At 60.4% G+C, this 24400-nt stretch overlaps 1 protein-coding gene across 11 annotated transcripts in view; it reads right to left on the reverse strand.

Moving 5' to 3' along the window:
• PTPRF (protein tyrosine phosphatase receptor type F) overlaps positions 1-24400 on the reverse strand; it is an 87140-nt gene that overhangs the window by 17820 nt on the left and 44920 nt on the right. For 3 of the 11 annotated variants that reach the window (XM_038558357.1, XM_038558355.1, XM_038558359.1), the window contains 11 exons: positions 23396-23506; positions 13638-13907; positions 11586-12167; positions 11234-11370; positions 10688-10832; positions 6795-7100; positions 6041-6234; positions 2929-2955; positions 1472-1589; positions 814-1392; positions 82-179 (listed from right to left, as the gene is read on the reverse strand). In XM_038558357.1, coding sequence (XP_038414285.1) covers positions 82-179; positions 814-1392; positions 1472-1589; positions 2929-2955; positions 6041-6234; positions 6795-7100; positions 10688-10832; positions 11234-11370; positions 11586-12167; positions 13638-13907; positions 23396-23506 — 2567 coding nt within the window. The remainder of the gene's footprint in view (positions 1-81; positions 180-813; positions 1393-1471; positions 1590-2928; positions 2956-6040; positions 6235-6794; positions 7101-10687; positions 10833-11233; positions 11371-11585; positions 12168-13637; positions 13908-23395; positions 23507-24400) is intronic. The other 8 variants (XM_038558358.1, XM_038558356.1, XM_038558360.1 and 5 more) reach the window with 7 other exon arrangements.

The raw sequence follows: 24400 nt of genomic DNA on the forward strand, positions 1-24400 counted from the left end.
CGTCACAAACGCCCCCACGCAGGATGGCCCATGGCAGGCCTGAGTGCATGCTAGGCTTGGCTGGCCATGGCCCTCACCCACCTTGAAGGGTACAGCCGACTTGTAGGAGTCTGGGACCTCCCAGCTGAGCAGCACAGACGTCTTCATAGCGGCCGCCACACGGAAGTTCTTGGCAAACACTGTGGAATACAATGGGGGGGGGGGGTTATCAGCTCTGGCCGTGTAACGAGGCTGGGGTGATGGGTTCCCTGCCAGGAAGAGACGCCGGTCAGGGCTGGTGGTCAGGAATGGCTGCAGAGGCCAGGTACCCCGCTCCTAGCCAGCTTCAAATCACACAGCTCAGCTCTCAGCCCAAACTCCTCTTCACAGTGAGTACCGAGCCGGGCAGATGCCACAGGACCCGTGGTCAGGATCTCCAGAGGTGCTGGTCAGTGACCAGTTGTCAGTGGGATTTGGTCATGAGAGGCATGTGATCCCACACCAGAGCACGGTGGAGCATGTTCACTGGAAGTCAGTGGGTCATGGCCCCAAGAGATTAGCGTCCCACACCCAAGAATGGTGATGCGGTCAGAAGAGATCAGTGGGTCAAGGTCACTAGAGATTGGAGTCACACAGCAGAGGTCAGTAGGTCAAGGAGAGCAGAGGTCAAGGGTTGTACACCGAGAATGTGGCACCTGTTTGCTAGAGGTTAGTGGTCATGGTTATGAGATTGGAGGGTCACACAGCAGAGGCTGGTGGATCACAGTCGCCAGAGGTCAGTGGGTGAAGGAGAGCAGAGATCCCCAGGCGCGGCCATGTGCCGGCAGCACACACCTTGCTCCATGGGCATGGTCCGGGACTGGATGCTGGGGCTGAGTGGGCCGGCGCCCTTGCTGGTACGTGCGCGGACCTTGATGTCGTAAGTGGTGTCCGGCTTGAGGCCGGAGAGCATGAGGTGGGTGTCGGCGGTGACGTTCTGTAGCTCCTGCTGGCTGTTGATGTCACGGTACACCACGGAGTAGTTGGTGATGCGCCCGTTCCTCTCCGCCAGCACCGGGGGGTCCCAGGTCAGCTCCGTGGTAGAGGTGGTCAGCCCTATCACGCGCAGGTTTTGGGGGAAGCCGCTGGGCGCATCCTCGGGAGTCGTGATCTCCTTCTCGAACTCTTCTCCCGGGCCAGCCCGGTTCTTGGCGGCAAGCCGGAAAATGTAGGTGGCTCCCTTGTGTAGGCCGGTGACTGTAAAGTGCTGGTCGTCCTTGCCAAAATCTAGGATGTTGGGCTTTGCCTCATCGGCACGGTGGTACTGTAGCCGGTAGCCCAGCAGCTCCCCTGGCAGCTCCTTGGGGGGGTGCCACTGCAGCAGTGCGGTGTTCATGGCCGTGGTGCTGACCATCATGGTGGGCCGGCCTGGGACTGAACAACCACGCACTGGCTCTGGTGCTGCCCGCCTCGCTGCCCCCGCCCTCGGCTGTCCCGGACCGCCCCCACTCACCTGCCCCGGTCGTTGTGACAACTTTGGGCTTGCTGCGGGCACCATCCCCTTTGGTGGTGTAGGCGGCGACGGTAATGGAATAGGTGGTCTCTGGGGTCAGGCCGCTGATTATGGTTTCCTAAGGAGGAGGAGGGGCCCATTCCCATCACAGAGGAGCAAGGAGGCCAGACTGTGCCAGCCCCTCAGGACCTTAGCCGGCAGGGAGTGGCTGGGGCACACAGGGCCAGAGGTCCTGGAGGGCAGGGTGGCGGTGCTGTGCAATGCTGGATTCTGCTGGACGCGGAGGGCGGGCAGGTGGGATGTGTGCCCAGGAGGTCCCCGCCCATCCCGGGAGCTGCACGCCTGCACCAGACAGCTCACTCTTCCTCTCAGGTAAAAACAAAGGGCTACACTGTTCCTCTACTCCATTGCACTGTGCCTACATGACACACAGGGCATAGAGCTTTGCACGCACGTAGCACCTTGTGTGGTTCCTGGCACGCACATGCAGGCAGCCTACAGCTCCTCCTGTGTAAGCAGGCAGAGGGCCACTGCATTGCACGGGTGTGCGCGCACACACACACACACACACCCATCTACACCCACAGCCACAAGCAAGGTGGAGTGGGCCCAGGTCCCACCCTGCAGGACCAAGTCAGGACCCCATGCGACCTCACGTAGGAAAGGGCTCTGTGAACACCGTGTGCTCACAATACCTTGTGAGACAAGAAGAAAGCAGAGGAAGACAGAAAACCCCCACCGTGGGGAACACACTTCCCCACTTTCCCGGGTGATGCCCAAGGAGTCGGCCAGGGCACTGTCTCCTAGCCTTGGCAGGCCCTGCCTATGCCCATCTCCAGCCAAGGCATTATTTCCAGAACATGCGGACAAACATCACAGAAGGCCAAGCCACGCCACATGGAGGGCAGAGTGGGAAGGGAGGGAACCACCGAGCAGTGGCAACAGAGCTGTCACCGCCAACCCTGGTGTCCCTCCAGCTCTGAGTCTCAGGTGGGGCCACTGCAGCCACCACCCACCCCTCGCAGACACCCTCCTGCCCGAGCTGGAGGGTGTCCAGGGCTGGGGCTCCAGAATGCACCAATGCCGGAACCGGCTCCGCTGATTTCCCTCCCAGCCTGGGCCCGGGAGCAGGTGATTTTTCACTCCAGGGATCAATAAGGCCTAATGATCAGGATCGGATTTAACTCCATCCCTGTCTGGCCAGAGCAGGGGCCAGGCCCTGGTCGATCACAAACACTGGCCTGAAATTGCCGCTCGACAGGCGAGAAGTAAGGATTAGAGGAAATGCCAATCGCTGCTCAGCTCGCCGCCTGAGTCTAAACGCCAATTTTCTCCGGATGTGGCTGGTGCCCTGCGGATCTTGGCGGCTCAGGCTGGGGGAGAAGGCGGGGGAGGGGAGTGTCCCACGAGCCCAGCCTGACCCAGGTCTCGCCCGCGCTCGCACACCTGTTACTTACATAGTCCTCGGACTCCTCTGGCCGCCACTGACCGCGGGAGGGAGAGAAAGGGAGACAGGATGTGAAGGACTCTGGCTAGAGCGGGCCTGGCCCGGGGAGGGCAGAGGGAGGCTGCGGGCCTCTGAAGGGCCTGCCCTTGGCGGGTAGCACCCCAGGACCACTCCCCATCCACAGATGCGCCAGGGTTGAGGAGAGGAGGGAGCCGGGGAGGGCACACAGGCTGAAGGGGGAGGGCGCCAGGACACAGAGGGACCAGGGAGCGCTGCCTACAGATGCTTTGAGGGAGAGGCCGCCAGACTTAGGGGAAGACCCCCAACTCCTCTGGGAGAGTCTGGCCTAAATGCCTGTAGTCACGGTGACTATTCAATCTCCTTTCACTTTCCCAAGTCTCCCACTTGGGAGACGGAGAGTACAGCTGGCCCGGGCAGGAGGGTATCCCCAGAACGGTGACGAGCTGCACGGGCCAGGAGGTCAGGGGCAGGCTGGCCAGCATGATGATGAAAGGGTGAGTGCCAAGCTTGGAGTCTGGGCCCTTCCCCACAGGCACAAGGGAAGCAGTCAGACCCGTGTTCCTCCTGGGGGTGCCCGAGATCTCATTTTGGTAGGAAGGCATACTTGAGGGCCGGCAAAGTTGCTATTTCTTCGTACGTTCTTCTTTAGGCAACAGTGCACGCAGATGCGCTAGTTAGGCAGAGGCAGTGAGGTGTCCCTTCTGGGGTCCTGCAGCACCAGAGAGCTGAAGCTGGCCAGCATCCAGCACAGCAAAGGGAGGTGGCTCAGGACACCTCCGGGCTAGAGGTACCATGGGGTCCTCTGGCCCAACCACCCTCGTTGAAATGCTGGTGTGGCCTTTGTCCACGGACCCCGGTTTCTCCTGTTCTGGGAAGCCGTTGGAAAGGCCTTGAAAGGGGCATGGGACAGGATATGGCAGGAGGCCATCGATGGGTCCCTGCGGGCCATGTCCACTTTCCAGGGTGTGGCTGGGCCCACCTCTGCTCTAGGTTCCCCATCGGGGGGATGGGGGGAACCTCTCGCTGTCCAAGCCAGGCCTGGGCATGATGAAGGTCCTCACAGAGCACCTCTCCCGTGTTGGAGGCAAAGGGAGTGAGGAGGAGGAAAGACAAAGCGGGTGAAGCAAAATGGAAGGACAGAGGATGGAAGGGAGTGGCGGAAGGGAGAAGATGAGGTGGACACAGCCAAAGAGAGGTGACACAGAGGGAGGGAAGGAGGGAGGGAGGGAAGGAGGGAGGGAGGGAAGGAAAACATGCTGTGAGAACAGACCTGAGATGGAGTGTACAACTCCATTACATAAAAGGTGACAGGTCTGGCCACACACTTGAGGAGGGTGTGACCCCCATGGTACTTCCAGAACTGAGGAGAGCCCTGGCCTAAGCAGGTGGGGCAGCTGCTGGGTAAAGGAGGACAGGCCGTGGTGTCCTTGACAAGGCGGTCAGGGGACAGCTGGGCCCTGTGGCCAGGCTGGGGACCAGGCCCCATCTGCTCTCCTCCAGGCTTGGAGCAGAATGACCCAATCCCAGGGAGTCACAGGGCAGGCCCTCCATCTTCAGCTGGATTTCCTGGAGCCTGGAGCTCATGTCTGCCCCCCTGTTGTGGGATGTCTGAGGTCACAAGGACGGTGTCCCTCCTCCCATAGCCCAGCTCCCTTCTGACCACTTAGAACCAGAAGGGGCACCTGAAAGGGTAACCCCACTGGCACAGCTGTGTCGCTAGCCCCCTAGGATGGGAGGGGCTGGAGGGAGCCCATTCCCAGGATGTTTCTGGGCGGGTGTGTCGTGGAGGCTCCAGGAGGAGTTCTCGACCTGCCCCAGGAATGCAGGCGGGTGCGCATGTCCGCCTCCTCCACCTCCGTACCCCCTCAGCACTGGGCAGGCTGAGGAGAGGAAGACAGGACCCTCTGGCCAGAGAGGAATGTTGCCTCAGAGGACTAAGCCCAGCCGGAGGCATGAAGGGGGTCTTTTTATGTGGGTGAGCACAGCACGTAGAATAGGGGATCTGTCCCCAGCACCCCTGGGCCCAGCCCACGTAGGGCTGGAAAGCTGGATGGGGAAGGCGTGTGGTCTCCGAAGGGAATCTGGGCTCCTTCTCCCCCTCCGCCAGGGCCAGCTCAGTGCTGCCCTGTGGGTCCCCTCCCAAGGCCCTGGTTTTGGCTGGGGACACCTTGAAGGCAGACCACACCAGGTGTTAGGACTCTTCAGCAGAGTATTTGGGGAGGAAACTCGCCACAGCACTCACAGCCCTTTCCAGGAGTTCAGAGACGGTTCTTGTCCAAGCTCAGCCACCTACTTCCTGGGAGATTCTGGGCCATTCATGTAGTCTACCAGTATCCCAGATTCTTGCCCTGATTCACAAACCAGTGCTCAGAACACCCCAGGGACCTCACCCCAAGCTCACAGGCAAAAGTCATTATCCCCTGGAGAACAGATGCACACAGAGGAACACATGAGGCTGGCGGCCAGGCCTAGATCTTGAGCGTAAACACCAGGGGCTGAGCCATCCTCCTGTGCGGGGCCAGGCACAGAGCAACACCCTGGCTCAGCCGTTCACAAAAGTGCCATGGCCAAAGGCCAAGCGGGGACCGGCGACTGCGGGAGCACTCTCCCTGCCCTGGCTGGGACGGGACGGGAACAGCTGCCCAGCCCGGCACCGCTGAGGAGGAAGGCGGATCACAGATCCCAGCCTAACCGACAGTGAACGTGCTCTCTGCAAATCACAAAGGAGGGTCCGGGGGGAGCTGAAGCCCAGGCGGGGCGGGGGCGGGGTGGGGTGTACACTGGGAGCCGGGGTCTGGGCTCCTTGCTGCCTGTGTTGGTATCTGCTAGTCACAGAGGGGACTGCCAGGCTGGGACAGTCACCAGGGCAGATGGGGCTGGCGGGGCCTGGGCTGGCATGCCTCAGGTAGACCCAAGACAAAAGAGGGGGTGTCCCTGGCACCTAGCCCTGACTTCCTGGTCTGATACCTCCCCAGCCTGACGCAGCAGGGTATCTGGGTGTCTCCGTCCTCTGAGGGGAGGCAGGGGACGCGGGCTCCAAAGAGGTAGAGCAGCAGGCTGGTCTTGTTCACCCTTCCACCCACCACCTCCCAGTGGCACACCTGGGCCTCAGCCAGCATGACGTCCTGGATGATGGGTGGGCCACGGGGCTCGCCATTCTCTAGCCGCACATAGGTGACCTGGTAGCCGCGAATCTGGCCGTGCTGCTTGCTGGGGACGGGCAGCTTCCAAGAGACACGCACAGCAGTGGAATTCAGTGGTTCCACCTCCACCTTCCGTGGCGGTCCACTGGGCACTGGGGACCAGGAGGAGGGGAGAGTCAGGCCTGGTGGTATGGACCTTGAGTTGCGGGGGAGCACACACTCCAGGGCCTTGCCTTTGCACTCCTTGCCCCCGGAAAGGCCCTGATACGGCTTCTACAGACCGTCTGTCCCGGGTGCCTAGCACAGGGAAGCCCAGCCGACCCTGGCCCTGAGCTACCTCACTTGGTGGGGAGAGTGGTGGTGAGGCACCAGGCCTTCGGCCACCCCGGAGTCAAGCACGACCTGTTCCATCTCCTCCCGGGCCCCCACATCGTGCCGATGTCTGGCCAAGACCGAGTCTAGTTGATTGTGCTCTGAGCGTCTCCTGCACCAGTCTCCCCAGTCTCAACCTCCAGGACCTTCGGGAGGGGCCGCTGCTTCTGCCTTGGAGCTAGCCCCAAAGCCTGGGATTCGGGCACAGGCTATCCCCCTCTGCTACATTCCCCCAGCGTGGGCTACCAAGCCTGCACCAGGCGAAGGCCCTGGGGTGCTGTGGGGGTATCTGGGAGGGGTGCCTCCCTCCCCCGCCCCTCCCCTTGGCGCCAAGGCCTACCGTCCTCGTCTGTGCGCACGAGCACCGGGCTGCTCTCTGGGCCGGGGCCCACGTCAGTGTGCGCCCGCACCCACACCCGGTACTCCGTCCACTTCTCCAGGCCCACCAGGTCCCAGCTGGAGTGCTCGCGACTGATGCTCTCCACCACATGCCGCCCTCGGTCCTCGCCGTCCACTGCCTCGTAGGCCACCGAGTACTGGGTGATGACGCCGTTGCGGCTGGCAGCTGGCGGCGGGACCCAACTTACCCGAACCGTGGTGGAGCCCGTGCTCACACAGGTCACCTTCTGGGGAGGGGCTGAGGGGGCTGGGGAAGACAAATGGGGGGAAGCAGGCAGATGGAGGGTGGGGGTCACGGGCACAGTGACTAGTCACAGAGGATGGGAAACTCACCCAGGCAGGCTACTCCCTGAGTGCAGAGTGGCTATCCCAGGGCCCCTCCTAGGCAGGCTGCCACTGCCGCCAGACAGCCCAGCTCCCTCTGGACCACAGGCTACACACACATACACACACACACACACACACACAAGGTCTCTCCCACACGTATGCCATCTCGCATTAAACCTTGCATCAAACCCTGCCAGCTACACACAAGCATGGGTCATGATTCCCTGGCCCCTGGGTCTCTGGGCCCCTGGCCCCTGGTCACACACACAGCCACGCAAGGAGAACCTCTAGCTGCTGTGCCCACAGCTCCTGTCAGGACGAGCAGCCTTAGTGGCTCTTCAGGCACAAGAGAGCCATGGCCTGTGCCTACGTGGACAGGGTGCCTGTGCTGGAGCCACTAGGAACCTGAGACTGGAGGCTGTACGGGAAGGAGGCCCATGGCCTTGGGTAATCTGGAGAAAATGTACTCTATGGAGATGCTCTTCCTCAGTGAGTCCCCTGGGGTCAGGAAGCAGATGTGGGCCCCCTTCCCTCGCCCCCAGGGGCATATCCAGGCCTCAGTCCCACCAAGGAACCTGGTGCTGTTACGTGGCTTCCTCACCATCTGGAGTTGCAGCCCCACACTGTGCCAGGGTGACTTGGGCACCTCCCTCCCCGGCCCCTGAGGCCCTCATCTCCACGGCTTTCTCCTTCCCTGCACCGCAGTGGGCACACCCTGGGTATCGCCACGCTCAGGATGGTCCTACTCCCTGCACGTGGCCTCCCACACCCCCTCGCAGACCCTCACCTTGTGCCAGCTCAGCTGCTCAAGGTGCCCAGCAGCACCCTGGCTCCTCGCCCCCCTGCGACCTCCACCCGTTCGCCTACCATCCTTACCGCCCTCAATATTGGGCTTTGACCTTGAGGTCTGCACCTCACCATCTACCCCCAACTCCCTCACTTATTTCTCTTTCCACGCCCCTGCCCGGCCGGTGCCAAGCCCTGGATGGGTCCAACCCTCTGCCCTCTCCAAGGCGGTCGGTCCTGAGGCAGGTGGAAAAGCGTTGCCTGCCCTGGAAGGCTGGCATCCTGTGTGCAAAGTCCCCAGTGGCCTCACCTGGGCCCTGTGTGCTGTCTGCAGCCTCTCTTCTCTGCCCAGCTCACTCTGCTGCTGTACACAGAACGTTTTCAACCTCCTCCACGCTCCGCTAACCTCCAGCTCTCAGCACACAACTGTCTCCCACTTTGCAGAGAAAACTGAAGCCTCCCACCAGCAGCTCCCTCTATCTCTTGCTACCAAACCCACCGAACAACTGCAATCTCGCTGAGCTGCCCTTGCTTCCCACGAGGAGGGAGCTGTGCTCTCCCGTCCAAGGTGGATCTCTCTCATCCATGCTGTCCCCTCCCCCTACCTCCTGAGCCTCCAAAATCCTTGTCTTTCCTGAATTTTCGACTTCTCCGACTTCTCAGAATGGACTCATTCCTCACCACGTTTAAACTGCTCAAGGGCAGCCCCGGTGGCCCAGCGGTTTAGCGCCGCCTTCAGCCCAAGGCCTGATCCTGCAGACTCGGGATCAAGTCCCAAGTCAGGCTCCCTGCAGGGAGCCTGCTTCTCCCTCTGCCTGTGTCTCTGCTTCTCTCTCTGTGTCTCTCATGAATGAATAAATAAAATCTTAAAAAAAAAAAAAAAGTTCAAAAATTTCCTATCTTTAAAGACAAAAGCCCATCCTTGGGCCTGCAGCACTCAGCCTCTACCTATAGCAGTCCCCTCCCTCCGGCTAGGCCTCACAACCCTCGCCCCAGGTCCTCCATCCAGCAGACGCTCCTGCCTCCTGCGTTCCTCTGGCCCTGACTGCTCAGCAGCAGCATCGGCTCTGTTCCTTCTGCTCTCTTCTTCCAGCCTCCGAGACACTCCCCTCTCTGGGATTTCCCACTACCTCTGGTCTTTGTCCTCAGAGTCCCTCACCCCTAGCTCAGCATCGCCACCTGCACGGCTGGCACAAGGCCCCGGGCTGAGGTGCCTGCTTTGGCCCTACTTCCTCCCCTCTTCCCAGGTCTGCACACCAGAAGCACAGACTTCGCCTGATGCTCTCCTTTCCCTCAGCATCCAAAAGCCAAGCCGTCACCGAGTCCCAGGCAGCTGGCACCCCAGACGGCTATCTGATCCACCACCATCACCACATCTGAGCTGCCGTCTTTTGCTTAGACTCTTGCACAGCCTCCCAACTGGTGTCCGGCATCCCGCTGGGCTGTCCCATGCATGCTTGCCCAGCAGCTGGGTCAGCCCTCCTACCTGTCTTGTCCTCTTAACCCGTGGCCAGCTGCCATGGCCTGCTGCTTATCCCAAACCACAACTAAGTGCCTTCCCGCTTCAGGGTCTTTGCACCTGCTGCCCCTCTGCGTGAGGCCTACATCACCCAAGGAAGCCCCCCTGGCCCCCTCAGACCAGATGAAGCTCCAATCCCAGCACCTCTCCACTGTTTGTCTCCTCCGCAGCACTTCAGACAAATGTAATTAAAAGCTCATTTGGATAATTGCAGGTTGAACATCTATCTGCCCCACTAGACTAGGATTCCCTGCAGGTACGGGCCACGTCGGGGTCATGCTGCCAGCCCTGCTCCGTGCATGGGCACAGTGGGAGCGCAGCAGGTGCCTGTAAGTCAGATCCGTGAACATGGGGTCGCATCTACACAGTCTGGGGGCACATGGACCGCCTCACAGACACTGCCGTGATTAAGGCTGTCACACGTGCTGTAACTGCCTCAATGTCATGATCCTGTCCAGCCACATATCCATGGCCCCTGTTAGCACACAGAGCCTCACAGCCACCCAATCCCGGGGCACACCAGACACTCATACGGGTGCGGCCCTGCCAGGTGGCCACACAGGGTCACACGCAGGTCCACAGCACTAGTCTCACGTACACAGGAATACGATAACCACACAGCAGGCAGCCCCACACGCGGAAGGCCGCGTGGTCCTAAGGCAGGCACGTGGACAGTCTGCCACCCGGGTTCGTTCTCACAGACGTGTCCCTACGTGCCGTAGGCTCAGTGTGATGACACAGCTCCCATGTTCCTCCCGTGGTGCGGGGCATGAGGCAGGGAATGCAGGTGACAGGGGAGATGAGATGTGGGGATATGGAGCAGGAGGACAGCTGCCAGAGCGGGGACATGTCTGAGACATGGCAAGCGTGGCTGTCCCAGCGCTGAGCATGGCCCAGTCAGCTAGTGTGACCAGCGCAGACGGGTGGGGGCGGGGGAGGGGGATGAGTCACAGACACAGAACTTACCTGGTGGGGGGCTGGGGGAGGGAGGGACAGAAGTCAGGTGGGGAACGGCATGGGCAGCAACTGCCTGGACACAGACTAGTGGGAACTTACCTGCCCCTGTGAGTCCAGACCCGGAGCCCAGACAAGAGCCCATCCGGGGCCCAGCAGACCTGACCACCCCCCCGGTTGAGGGAGAAGGGCGTGTGTGTCTCTGCCCCGGCCCAGCTACAGGAGGCGTAGCCTCAGAAGACACTTACTGGACTGTGCTGTGCGGGCCTCAACGGTGGGGGTGAACACGCCCACCCCCATCTCGGAACGGGCGGCCAGCTGGAAGTGGTACAGTGTGTCAGGCTTCAGGTCCTCCAGGGTGTAGGAGGAGGTGGGGTCGAAGGTCACCTTGTGCTGGAAGAGCAGGGAGCACTCACTGACTGCTCTGACCTCACAGGCTGCTCCCCAACCTGGGCTGCGGCTGGCCCCTGTGGACCCACTGTGGCCTAGGGCCGCCTCCACATCACACGGCCACTGCACAGACTCCGTGGCCATGAGCATCTGAGACAACAGCTCTGTGAGTGCCAGGTAAGCCGCAGAGCCGGAGAGACCCAAGGGCAGACCGAGGGACTGTCGCCCAGCAGTGGGGACAAAGACTATAGAACCACGCTGGCCACGTGAGCCCCAGGGCCACCCCTGGGGGCCATGTCCGTACAACCACAGGATCCAGAAAGTCTGCCCGGGGGAGCCCCGCACAGAGCCTACGGGATCCAGGGGAGCCCTCCTCCCTGCTCTTGTCCCCGCTGAGCACCCACCTGCTGGCCTTCATCCTCTGCTGCCCAATACACCAGCTCGTACTTGATGATCCGCTCCTGCGGGGGAAGCAGCCACGAGAGCTGGATCCTGGTGTCCGACTCTGCTTCAGCCTGGAAGTCCGCCGGTTGCGCAGGCACTGCAACACCCCCACACCCCCACGCCAGGCGCCGTGAGCCTTGCCAGTTCCCCACGAGGGCCGGTGGCACCCGGAGAAAGGAGGCATGGGAAGACAGCCCCGGGACCCTGTCCCGCATCCCAGGTGACCGTGCACGGCGGGGTACAGGCCCTCAGCCTCCCCCAGCCCCCAAGGCCCCGCCGCAGTGGCCAGGCCGGCGTGCTGCCCGCACCCACCTCCCTGCTGTGTCTTGACCTGGATGGTGGGGCTGGGAGGGCCGTCGCCCACGGCGGTGAAGGCCAGCACGCGCAGGCTGTAGGTGATTCCGGGCAGCAGGCTGCCCACGGTGGTGAGGAGGCCCGCGTCCGTGTTGTGCTTGTGCCAGGCGCTCAGGGGGCGGCGGGCGTCGGGAGTGTAGTAGACGCGGTACCCTCGCACCAGGCCGTTGGGCTCCTCGGGCGGCTCCCACTGCACCAGCATGGTGCTCGCGCTCAGCATGCGTGCCTGCACGCGGCGCGGGGGGCTGGAGGGCGCCTGCTCTCCCGTGCGTGCCCGCACCGCCTCGCTGGGTGGTCCCCGGCCGATGCTGTTCACCGCCAGCACGCGGAAGGCGTACTCGGAGAAGGGGCTGAGGCCGCCAATGCTGTAGCGGGTGGTGGCCACACCGTCCACCTCCTGGAAGGGGCCCTCCGTCCCCGCCGCGCGGTACTGGATGCCGTAGTAGGACACAGGCTCTGAGTTCCCAGAGTCCCAGGTCAGGGTGACGCTGGTGGCAGTTGTCTCAGTCACCAGGAGGTCGATTGGAGGTTTCGGCAGAGCTGGGAGACAAAGCGGGAGGCTCAGAGCTGCCCGAGGTCAGGACCCCAGAGGCCAATCCTGCTCCGGGTGTTAACTACCCATGGTACAGCTGGCCCTCACGGGCCTCCTTGAAAAATGGCCTGGGGAGCTCGAGGTGACCTCAAAGGGCACCTAGCGGGGGATGGCGACACCTGTCAGAGCCCTCAGGGGCCTTCGGTCATCTAGGGTCTACCCACATCACTTCCAGAACTCACTGGCTCCTCACTTAACAACAGCCCCAGAGGTGGCGTGGCCTGGCCGGGTCCCTGCAGATGGAAAGCGCGCCGGCTGGGAGGCAGAGGTCTGCCTTTGGGGCTTGCCTGCGCTTCCTCACGTGTAACTGGGGTTGGTGTCGGGGAGAGATGTGCCTAAGACAGCCTGGACGGGGCTGCTGGCCCTACACACCTGTGGCTTGGCTCAAATTGAAGGTGGAGCAGTCCCAGATCCCAGGCCAAACATTACACAATTATCAAGTGCCTACTAAGTGCTAGGCGCGGTGCTGGGCTGAGGACACAAGGTCACACTGTTGGTCACATCTCTGCTCTGGTGGACTTTACATTCTAGGGTGAGTGGAAAGCACCGAGTCCGTAACGATGACTCTGGCGCATGCGAGGACAGCAGAGAGCGGGAGGCTGAGCTGGGGAAAATCCACGAAGGCCTCAGAGAGCTGAGGCCCAGACAGTGAGAGGACCAGCACGGCGAGGGCTGGGTGAGGGCCGGAAGGAACCCAGCAGAGCCAGGAGGGCCAGGCAAGGGGAGTGAGGATCCTGCTCTTTGCCCTGAAAGCAATGGGAAGTCACTGGAAGGCAGTTTCTTAAAACAGTGGGGAGATCTTGCTTTGTATCTTCAAAAGATCATTCTAGTTGCAGAATGGAGGATGGGTCTGAGGAAGGAGGATGGAAGCACGGAGCCTGGAGGAGTGTGCGTGCCCATCCTGGGGCCCTGGTGGAGAGCCCACTCTCTGTGGCCACTCTTTCACTGCAGCCTTGACATGAGGCTGATGAAGCTGAGGGTCTGGCACCAGGACGTGGCTCGGGGGCCTTTCTGCGGCATCAGACCCCGCGGGTTCAAGTCCCCGTCCTGTCACTGACTCCTGCATGACCTTGCACCTCAGTTCTCTCATTTGTAAGAAGAGAATGAGAACGTCTACCTCCCAGCGTAACAGAGCAGTCTCTGTGCTAACCAGCACAATCTGTGCTAACCAGTACAGCATCTGCCCCCAGGAGCTCAGTACCCGTTAGCTATTATTACTAACATCACGAATAACAGAAACCTCTCTCTCCACCGAGGGCTGGCAGGACCCCAGGAAGCACCTGGGAGAGGGCAACGACCCCTCAACCTCATCCAACCCCACAACAGCCATGCTCACCTGCTACGGGTGCTGGGACCTCCCGTCACCCTCTGCACCAAGGCAGGCCTTAGGCCACAGCAGGCATGCACGTGGCACTCACCTTTCACTGTGACCTGGGCCGTGGCCTCGATCATGCCTAGAGAGGAGATGGCCACGCAGGTGTAGTTGGCAGAGCGCACGACATTGCTGAGCTCCAGCACGTTGCGGCCAACTGGCATCTCATCCTCCTTGGTGAGCTCCTCGGCCCCCATCATCCACTTCACGTAGGGCATGGGTGCCCCCACCGCAACACAAGTCAGGTTCACGCTGCCACCCGGCATCACCTCCTGGCTGCTGGGAGGGATGGAGAAACGAGGAGCCACACGGCGCACTGCAGGAGGAGGGAGAGAGGCACTCACAGGCCGGGCAAAATACTCGGGAGGATTGAAGGGCAGGGGCCCCTCATCCAGGAAGCCCCTCTTGTCAGAGCCAAACCCACCTGAGAGACAGGTGGGGCAGTACCAGGGCCCCGGCTTACCACCTCCCACCCCACTTTTGGCTACAAGTAGCCCCCACACTCAAGAGAATGGAACACAAGAGATTCCACAACCAAGCTCCCCCGTTTTACAGCCTAGGAAACTGAGGCCTAGAAATGTGCTGTCTGCCCAGGGTCACACAGGGATTCAGCGCAAGGTCCAGGCCCCAGGTCTATACCGCGGGCCTCCTCAGGGCCACATTCCAGGTTGCCATCTGGTGCCTGCCCCTACTTGCTCCTGACCCCCACTACGGGCCTCCAGAGGGGCTCACTGGGGCACGAGTGAAGTCCAGGCACCGTAGGGTGGAGGACCTCAGAGCATCTGGGGCAGGGCACAGGGCTGGTCCAGGAGTGACGTGGCCACCTTCTCTAGAGTCACGGCCTCCACCTCTGGGCCGTGACCTGAGGGAAGAGATGAGGGCAGGGGCATAATCGCCTGCCAGGATCTCAGCCATGCTTAAGGCACAACCTGGGAACTCCAGGGGAAGGGCTGCCCCTCAGAAGGGGGTGGGCAGGGGCAAGGGATCAGGGCAGGCCAGGGACGTGGTCCGCGGGCAGGATGGGCATGACGATGGCAGTAACATGATGAGTGCGCCGAACAGACGGCTTTCTGAGCCAATGAACAAGGGTCTCAAGGGAGAGGGTGGCTGTGCCTGGCCACGACCTCCGGCCTTGGGCTTCCCAGGCCAGAAACTGTTCTGAGCTTCCCAGGCCAAGGTGCAGCCTGGAAACCCCCAAAGTTGCAAGCTTGGTACAAACATTTGGAACATGCAGAGGGAGGGAAGTCAGGCAAGACCTAGCCATGGGCAGGCATGCTTGGCGTGCTGACGGGTCATGCAGCTGGTGGGCAGGGGCTGAAGTGTGTCCTTCGTGGGCACCCCTACCGACAGGGCTGGAGGAGGCAGGCAGTGAGGCAGAGTGACCAAACGGCCTCACTGAGAGTGTGTGGGTCTCCCAGGACCCTTGCTGGGGCGCCCGGCATGCAAAGGACCCATGCTGTCCCATCAGGAGCACCTCCGCTATGGGTTCCAGACTCTGCTGCTCGTGTAGCCCCAAACCACAAAATCAGAGCTGGAAGTAGTAACTACAGACACCATCTTGTCCAACCCCTGACCTCACTGCCACAGGGGTCAAGCTGTGGCCCAGAGCCTAGACACCCAAGGAATCACCTGTTAACGGATGGCCCGAAGGCATCTTTCCAACCCAGTAATTTTTCTCCAAACCCAGAGGTTCCCCAGGTTGGGGGTAGAGTTACTTAAAGAAAAAGAAATGCCTTGGAGTGAACCAACCCCAGAGGCTACTGCCCCACCAGAGCCTCAGCCCCTCCATCTCTCCCTGCACTGACGCACTGGGCGGCTCTCTCCCAGAACCGGCCCCCCACAAACAAGCAAGTCTGCTCACATCATTTCTCTGTTAAAAACCCCTGCTCGGTTCCCTGAGGGATTCCTCACTCAGCCTCACTCCGAAGCCTCCACACAGCACCCCCAAGCAAGCCACGTGTGACTGGCACCGTGGGCTGAGTTCCCTCTGTGCCACAGGCTCACTGGGGGCTTCGGTGCGTCTCATGGACATCTTGTGTTCTACCTTCTAGAACTGGCCTTGTTTTCTTTAGAGGAACCACCTCTCCCCACCCTAGTCTTGCTAAGTGGAACATGTGACCCAGATCTGGCTAACGAGATGTAGCCTGTGGACTTTTGCAAAGACCATTAGAACAACAACTTTCTCTCTGTACTGCAGGGGCCGACCTGAGAGGAACTGAGGCCCACCTTTCCTAACACATGGGAGCACATGCTAGAGAATAAAGGAGTCTATTGTGGAGGGCAGAGTTAAGAGACAAACAGAAAAGCCTGATCAAACTGCTTAAATATCTGGATCTAGCCCTGCCTGACACCAAATCTACTTCTACATATTTTAGTTGGGTAAGACAAGAATCTCCTTGTTTTGCTCAAGCTGATTAAGTGTTTCTGTCATTTGTCCCAAAGCTGGGAGTCCCCCATGGAACGATGACAACATGTAGACACTTCCGCATGGCAGGCAATAGGTGGGTCCTGGGCACGGCTGGTAGGAGGGCCCCATGCCAGAGCACCGTTCAGCACTCCCTCAAATGGCACAAGAGTGAGACCAGGAGGTATGGACAGACGTGTCACCCAGCCTGGTGCTACGTGCCCTCCCCGAGCTCTGGAGCTGGGCCTGGGGAACAGGCGGGTCTATCTGCTGGCCAGGGGTCCAGCTCAGCCCTGGCTGGAGCAGAAAGGCAGAGGGGCGCAGCCTTAAGTCATCAGGTCTTTATTCTTAGCCAGGGGCGGCCCATCTCCTCTTGGTTCACAGGCATCAGAACAGCCTCAGGGAAGGGAAACCGCTCTTGAGCTCCTGCTACATGAGGCAGGCTTCCTTGCTGTAGATCCCATCACCTCTCGATGGCGGACAAGGGAATGGATGTAAGACTGATACTTTTTAAGTGACGTGCCTGGGTTTATGTATTATCAGGAGGTCATCAGTGGGATCAAAAGCTCACGGCCTTTTAAAGCCTGGCTGATAGGGTGGAAAAAAGATCCTGAGGAGGCTCCAGGGAGAAGCTTCTGGAGCTTCTGGGTAGTCAAGGCTGGTGGAAGGTATTCTCCAGTTGGCAGGATGGGGCTTGGAGGAGCCTGCGTCAGGAGAGGTCATGGCCGCAGGTGTGACCCTGGCAGAAATCTTGGGGCCGGGCAGCCCTGGTGGTTCAGCGGTTTAGCGCCGCCTTCAGCCCAGGGTGTGATCCTGGAGACCCGGGATGGAGTCCCATGTCAGGCTCCTTGCATGGAGCCTGCTTCTCCCTCTGCCTGTGTCTCTGTCTCTCTCTCTCTCCTCTCTATGTTTCTCATGAATAAATAAATAAAATCTTAAAAGAAATCTTGGGGCCTGATTAGTCCCTGGGAAGAAAAACAAAGCGCCCCACAGAAAGGAAGTAGGTCCTTGGCCAATACACCTCGGGTCCCAACCTAAGCAGTCCAGAAAGCGGATAGGACCGTACTCCAAGTGGTCCGGGGGCGGGCAAAGCCTTCTGTTCCACCACCAAGTAATGGAGGTCTTTCAGAACAAACATTGGGAATAGTTTTGCTTTTAGTTTTAGTTTTCCCCTCCTCCATGCAGGTAGAAGGGAGAAGTCCAGGGGCTAAGGATGAGTTTGAGAGGTCAGATATGACCCTTTGAATCATCCCTAGGACCAGGCAAGGGCTTCCAGCCCAGAGACTGCTGGGGGCGCCCCCACTGACGCTCTCACCAGAACACTGGGCTCCGGGCACATATAAAAGGAGTTCTGAAAAAAAAAAAAAAAAAAAAAAAAAAAGGAGTTCTGGGATGCGATTCCCCACAGCTCAGGCTCATCCTCCCTGCAGTGTGACAGAGGTTAGGGTATGTCCACAGAGGGAAGGTGGGGGCAAGAGAGGGAAGACACCCCCTCCTGGGATCCTGAGCGCCAGTGGGGCCCTGTGTCCTGCACCTGCCTGGACAGCCACCCCCATCCTAAGAGCCAGGAGCGGCTGGAGCCTCCCTGCAGCAGCCCCACCAGCACTCCTCCCGCTGGCCCAGACATGAGGCCACCAAGAGGGAGCAGGACTCGCCCTGGACTCAGTCTATTGACAGAAGCAACAGCAGGGAAGAAAAAAACCAGAGCCGGAGAAAAAACGCACTTAGGGTCTAATCTTGGGCTCCTCCAACAATGCCGGTCTATTACTGTTCCCCGTGCATCCTTACTGCTGACATTTTATAGACAATTTCCAAAACAGGGCTCTGCCATTTCTGGATTATATTTCAGCTGTAACTTTTAAGTCTAATTATTTGCGCTGACAACCCCATATAATAGGGCGGTGTGGCGCCCGGAGGCATCAGCATTCAGCAGAGTGACAGCATAATCGCAGGGGGAGGCAGCCCCGCAATCTGCATTCGCTCGCAGAAATTTCTCTGATGAAAATAACACAACATTAAGGAGGGGATAAGGGGCAGGATCCACTGTATCAAGATAAAATAACTCTTTAATAAATAACCTTGTGGCTGCCGCAGAGCGGTAATTAAATGCCGGCGCACTCGGCACACAGTTTTAAGTAAAGCTGGAAAAATGTAAGATGTAATTATCAGCGCCAAACAAATTACCAGCCCGGCAAATCCCCCTGGAATATTTAGAAACTCATTTCTGCCTTCCCGTTAAATATTTGTATACGCGCTTTATTTTTGGTGGGACCAGAGAGGGGGAGGAGGAGAAGGGACAAGGGACCGGGAAGGTGGCGGGGAGGGGTGTAGGGGGAGGTGGCTGAGGGCTGGGCTGTCTCTGCTGATGACTGCTTTCTGAACGCCCCAGCAATCCGCCAGGTCAGCGAAATGGTGAAACTGAAATGTCCCAGAGCTCAAGAGTGCCTATGGATGGATGCTCAGGGCTGATATCTGAGCTCAGGCCGCAGCCCTCCTCCCCATTGGCTCCCTTCTCCCTCATGGAGGAAACCCAAGCCAAGGAGACATGATGCCAGAGGGGGAGCCGGTGGCCCGAGCCTGCTCCCTGGGACTCAGCCCAAAGCCCAGTGGACAAGTGTCTCATCTGACCGCTTGGACCATGTGCCCCAAGAACGACCACTAGCCCCTGCTGCCAGCCCCAAGGCTGGGGTAGAGGTCTGACCTGGGTGGGGCTGAGAACTGAGCCCCGTGTGAGAATGCTCTGGGGTGAGCTAGAGCAGGGGCTCCTGGGAGCCCTCCCCAATCTGTGGCCGGGCTGGGGCCTCTCCGGGGGTCCCACGTGGACCTCACTAACTCTCCGTCAACCGTTCCTCAGCTGTGAGCTCCGTGAACCTGAGTGCTCAGCACCCAGCACAGGCCTGAGGAAACGGAGCAGGCTGGGAGGGCCTGGGCAGAGGGGCCTAGGGCAGGTGGCAAGATCTTCATTTGGCTCAGGTCGGGGAGGAAAAAGACAAGAGTGTGGATTTCCTCCGTGCCTAACGTGATGCCACCAACCCGTGCCATGGACACCAAGCCTCATGAGGCAGACCAGGGCTGGCTGCCCACTGAGCTCCGCGGGGACCTCAAGGTCACGGCAGACCTGAGGGACTTTTGTCCTGTGCTGCAGGACCTTGAGGCGTGAGCTCATTCTAGATTATTAGTCTATTCCCTTCGTCTTCACAAGTGGCTGCAGCTGAGCTCGGGCTAAGGTGGAGTTTAGGCGATGAGGTTGTGGAAGTTCCCAGAGGCACACGTAATGCACTACAGCTCTCACAGCTCCCCCAACCACTCCTGGGCCCCACCCGGAACAGACAGCTGGCCCGACCCAGGCATAACGGGGGGCACAGTTTTGTGTCATGCACCATGCCTGCCTGACCACCCCTGCAGGGGAGCCCAGCTAAGGGGACATGCAGACACTGGCACATCAGGGACTCAAGCAGCAGAAACATGCAGGGCAGGGGGCCTGCCCACCCACCCCTAGTCCTGCCAGCCTGCCAGCCCAAACAACGGAGAGCAGAGCCCGACTGGCGGGCAGGCCTGGCTGGAGCGAGCCCGAGGGAGCTGACCGAGCCCGCTGGTCCCTACTGACGGGAGCATCCCATCGACGGGCGAACTGTAGATGGTTAAGAAGTGAAAAGGACCAACCTTCTCGCTGATCTGAGAGATGAGAGTTTGGGTTGATGGCAGAGTGCGATGAGGATGAGGAGGGAATAAAAAAAAGACAAGGAGAAACACAGAGAGAGTAAAAACAGGCCAACCTTCATCTGCCCACACAGCACGGACACGAGACAAGACTCTTGTGCCCCACGCACACGCACGTGCACGCAGGTGCGCGCGGACCACGCCGCTCATGAAAGACTCAGGACTCATGGAGGACACGGTGGACAGGGCTAGGTCCCGCTGGCAGGTGCCAGGATGCCAAGGGCGGGACAGGGAAGGGTGGAAGGGGAGCACAGGCGGGCCCCCATGCCTCACGCACACCCCATGGCTCGACAGACCCAGTGAGCTGGGCTCAAGTCGGGGCCCCCCAAGCCCACAAACCCACCAAGGCACAGGGGCCACTAGATTCCCACCACCTTGAGGGAGCCCCACACTGCAGGGCAGCAGGGTGAGGAGCCGGTCTGGGTACCTATGGGGAGAAAGGCTGTGGGGACGCTGTCCCCGTTTAGAGACAGCTACGGCCAGTGGCCAGCTCCCTGCAGAGAAGGGGAAGGTCGGGGGCAGGCAGGGCACGGCACGCCTTGGCCCCTGGCAGCTCTGCGTCCTGAGAGCTGGAGAAAAGAGACGCTGTGGATAGAAGGAGAGGGTGAGTCACTCGGAGGGAGATGGATAGTGACACAGAGAGGATGGTCCACCCAGCCTGCCTGGGCCTGCTGGACCGCGGGTGGAGCTGCGGGCAACTGTGAGGAAAGGCAGATGTAACCGGATGACGCATTCCCTGACAGCTATCCTGACGGCAGCAGCGGTCAGTGGTCGCCAAGCGCTTCTTGTGTGCCTGCCACCGTGCCGGGAGTGTCAGCGGCAGCCGCAGGGGCTCAGAGAGACAGCGGAGCCCTGAGAGTCTGGGTGACATAGGATGTGAAGCACTGAAGACAAATCCAAGGAGGAGACGTAGCCTTGAGCCCAGTGGACACAGTGGACACAGCGGGAGAAGAGGGAGGTGAAGGGAGCTGAATATTGGCGGGAGGCTGTCCATCTAGAGCAGCGGTTCCCAACATCCAGGGTGGGGAGGGGTCCCCCCAGGTGACACTGGGCAAGGTCTGGAGATATTGTGTGTTCTCGGGACTAGGGGTGCTGCTGGCATTTAGGGGGCCACACGGGCTGCTACACATCATACGACGCCCAGGAGAGCCCCATGTCACAAAGAGTCATCTGACCCCCAGTGTCAACGGTGCCGAGGCTGAGAATCCTGGGCTGGAAGCCACCCGGACCCGGATGCTGAGGCTCCTGACAGCTGGGGCCCACTGGTCTGGAGGGGAACAGGTGCCTGCTCTGGAAGGAGGTCTCAGAGCCGCTCTGCTGGCAGCAGGCAGGCAGGCACTGGGGGATTGCTCTACGGGCGGCCCACTCACAAGCAGGGTTCAGGACAGAGCTGGTGGCCGGCATGGGAGAGGCGGTCTCAGGGGCACCGGGGCTGATGGGCCCTCAGCACTGCTGAGAGCAGAACGCAAGGGCTTTTTGCCAGGACTGAGATGAAAAGCGGTGGGGACACCAGAGGCAAAAAGCCCTAGGAAGAGGCTTCCAGGTGTCTCCAGGTCTCCTCAGCAGGGCCTGTCCTGGGGCTACAGGGCAAATTGCTCTTGACAAAACAGGGCAGGTACAGATGCAGGTGGGACCAGGCTGTAAGGCAGGTCCTGGGCACAGAGACTTAGGACTGGCCCGCAGACATCGGGTCCACAGGAACGTGTGTGAGAGGGAAAGACCAGCAAAGCCGAGCTGGGACAGCCTGCCTTAGGGTCCCTGGCAAGTGGGTCAAGAACCAAAGAAACCCCCACACTGGTCTCACTGCCCAGAAGGCCTGTGCGTATGCGTGGTGTCGGGACCCCGCCTGATCCCACCATGTGGGGCTGGAGGTACGAGCTCCCTGGTTAGTACCCGAGCTGCCACCTGTGGCGGCTGGGCTCAGCTCACCTCCAGAGAGACCCACCGCCTCGCCTCAGGGCCAAGGCCAGCGTGACGGGGACTTCAGAGAATGCTACCCAGCCAAGATAATAACGCAGGCTCCGTCACCTACGTCTGGGCCTCCTCCTGCCTCAGTATGGCCCCCTGCAGCTCTGCCCCAGGAAATGTGTCCATTAGACCATGCCCAGGCAGTTTGCTTGGGTTTCTCAGTGGCCCTGCTGGGCCGCTCCTCTCCCTGGTGCAGCCACATACAGCGAAAGGCTTTCGAGGCATCTCCACTCTTTTGACCCTATGATCTTTTGGGAAAAGTGTTCAGTCAGGACCGCGTAGCATTTGGAATGGTCCAGGTGGCAGGAGGCAGGTCTCTGAGCAGGGCTGTTCTAGCGTTCCTCCCTAGGAGGGGACTCGTCCAAGCCCTGTGTGCCCGTCAGACGCTCTGTCTGAAGCCGTGTGGGGGGAGGCAGCGCGCTTCACCACCGTACGCATCTCAGCCATCTGGGTGGCTCTCAGGCCCCTGGCCTCTCTGCCCTGATGTTGTTCCTTAAGACAGCCCCTGGGGCCACTTAGGCAAGCCTTGAGGGGCAGGACACCTGACCGAGGGGCCAGTGGGGACCTCTTACTCCACACCCCCAACTCCAGTGAAGTGTCGTCTGTCATCTCTGAGACACAACGTGCCCGTCACCCTATGGGCTGGTAGCCTTGGCCTCTTGGGAACCTGACACGGAGCAGCTCCTCGATAACTATATGGTTGACCATGTGGCTCCAAAGAGTAGGACAGGCCACTAACACTGCCTGGGTGGAGGGGCAGAGGATCCCCTCGAGAAGCTACACCAAGCACTTAGCATGATGAAGTCATCGTTGCAAGGAAGCCATGGCCACTTTCCTTTCCAAATCCCCCGAGTGGAGACAGTTTCACTTGTAATGACGCCCATCTGTGCAGAAGGGCTAAGTGACGGGGTGTGGGGGCAGGAGGGGCTCCGAGGGTGCACTGTGCACACCAGACCCAGCACTTTCTCTGGAAGGAGCAGGTGACCAGCTTTGGTCACCCTGGGGCTGGGAGCACAGCAGACACTGGACACTCCCCAACAGTCTCCAGGTTTCTCTCTGCTGGGAACCTGGGCTGATGAAGATGCAGGATCCACTAAGTCTCAGCAAGGAACACCTGAAACACAGCACGTGCTCACCTGCAGGGGCTCACAGCTGCCTCACACTGACCTTCTATACAAGGGTCCTGGCTGGTGACAGGGTGCGGCTGGCTCCTCCTCCAGGAAGACCCTGGGCAGCCCTGGCCAGAGGGCAGGCTCATTTGGCCTGGAGCCCCCCTTGCTGGGCTGGGCAGGAAGGACTCGAGGAATGCCAGGGAAGTATGCCCGATGTTTACACGCAAATGTGTGCCTGCTGGTGCACGTGCACACACACACACATACACACACACCACAGTGAAAAATCTGCTTGGAAGGCTCTAGACTCCCGTGGGGCTCTGGGCCCTTGAGGCAGAACCTATAAGAGATACAAATACTCCCAAGAGTGGCTGTGTCCCAAAGGGCCTGCGGAGAAGGAAGGAAAAGTAGCAGCGGCCATCAGGAGTGTGCCCAGTGGGAGCTGCTGTGGCTGTTCCTGCTGCTGCAGAAAGAGGCGGGAAAAGGAGAAACGGGACCCATGGCAGCCCCCACTGTCCCCAGAAAGGGATCCAGACAGCATGGCCAGCAGGGCCAGTTCAGCTCCGTGGAGACAGGGCTGGGCACTGCCCGCGTCCTTACCTCGTACATATAGGTTGGCAGGGGCCGAGTAGCGTGTGCCTGCGGAGTTGGTCGCCACACACTCGTACTTGCCTTGGTCCGACTCCTCACTGCTCTCAATCTGCAAGGCACCTGCGGGGACACGGTGACAGAGGTCAGGTCTGGATCATGGGGAGGGGGCTTGACGGCATTTGGGCTTGTGTTGACCAGACGCTGTAGATAATCAGGGCCGCACCAGTGTTGCTTCCAGGAAGCTCTCCCTGATGAGCCCACTGGCCTCCTGGCAGGGAGCAAGCCTTGGGCTCTGAAGCACAGTCCCGCTTGCCCTGCCCTGCAGTCTAGTGGAGCCTGTCGGCTGGGCCAGGGGCTCCATCCCATCCCCCAGCTCCATGGAGTGCCAGTGAGCATCCCTGTTAGTGCTCCCAGACCTCCTGGCCCTGCCAGGTGATGTGGAGCCAGGCGTGGGTGGGAGCCACCTGAATACCTGCTGGCCCGGGAGTTGCAAGCATGCAACGGCCCTCATCGCCCACCAGAACTCCACAGGAAGGAAGGGGCTTGCTCTGGGGGCCTGGTGCCCAGCAGCCTCGGCTCAGAGCACCCATCCTCTCCCTCCACCCCACCCCCACCCCGCCGGCCCCACCCATTCCGGCTCCTCTCCTCAGCCTGGTCCTGCTAAAGTGCTTCGACCCACCACGGCTGCTGCATAATTCAGGAGGCTAATGGAGGCTGTAGCTCCCACTCGGGCCAGTGCCCTGAGGAGCTGCTCTGGCCGCAGACGGACAGATAGGAGCCAGGAGTGGGGGGGCAGGGCAGCTGTAAAGGCCCCTCCACAGGGCCAGTCCTGGCAGGTCCGGGTAGGGGAGCCCAGGCTCTGGAGGTGGGCCGTGAAACCACTCGGCTTGGCCACCCCCTGGCCCCGGGAGTCAACACTTGGAGACACTGTTCTCGAGAGCACACCAGGCAAGCCGTCCGTGACAGTGACACCCCAAGGCACAGGCAATACCCCCTCCCGGGAACAAGCCGACA

Source organism: Canis lupus, chromosome 15, assembly GCF_011100685.1.
Source record: "Canis lupus familiaris isolate Mischka breed German Shepherd chromosome 15, alternate assembly UU_Cfam_GSD_1.0, whole genome shotgun sequence".
NCBI classification, from domain to species: Eukaryota; Metazoa; Chordata; class Mammalia; order Carnivora; family Canidae; genus Canis; species Canis lupus.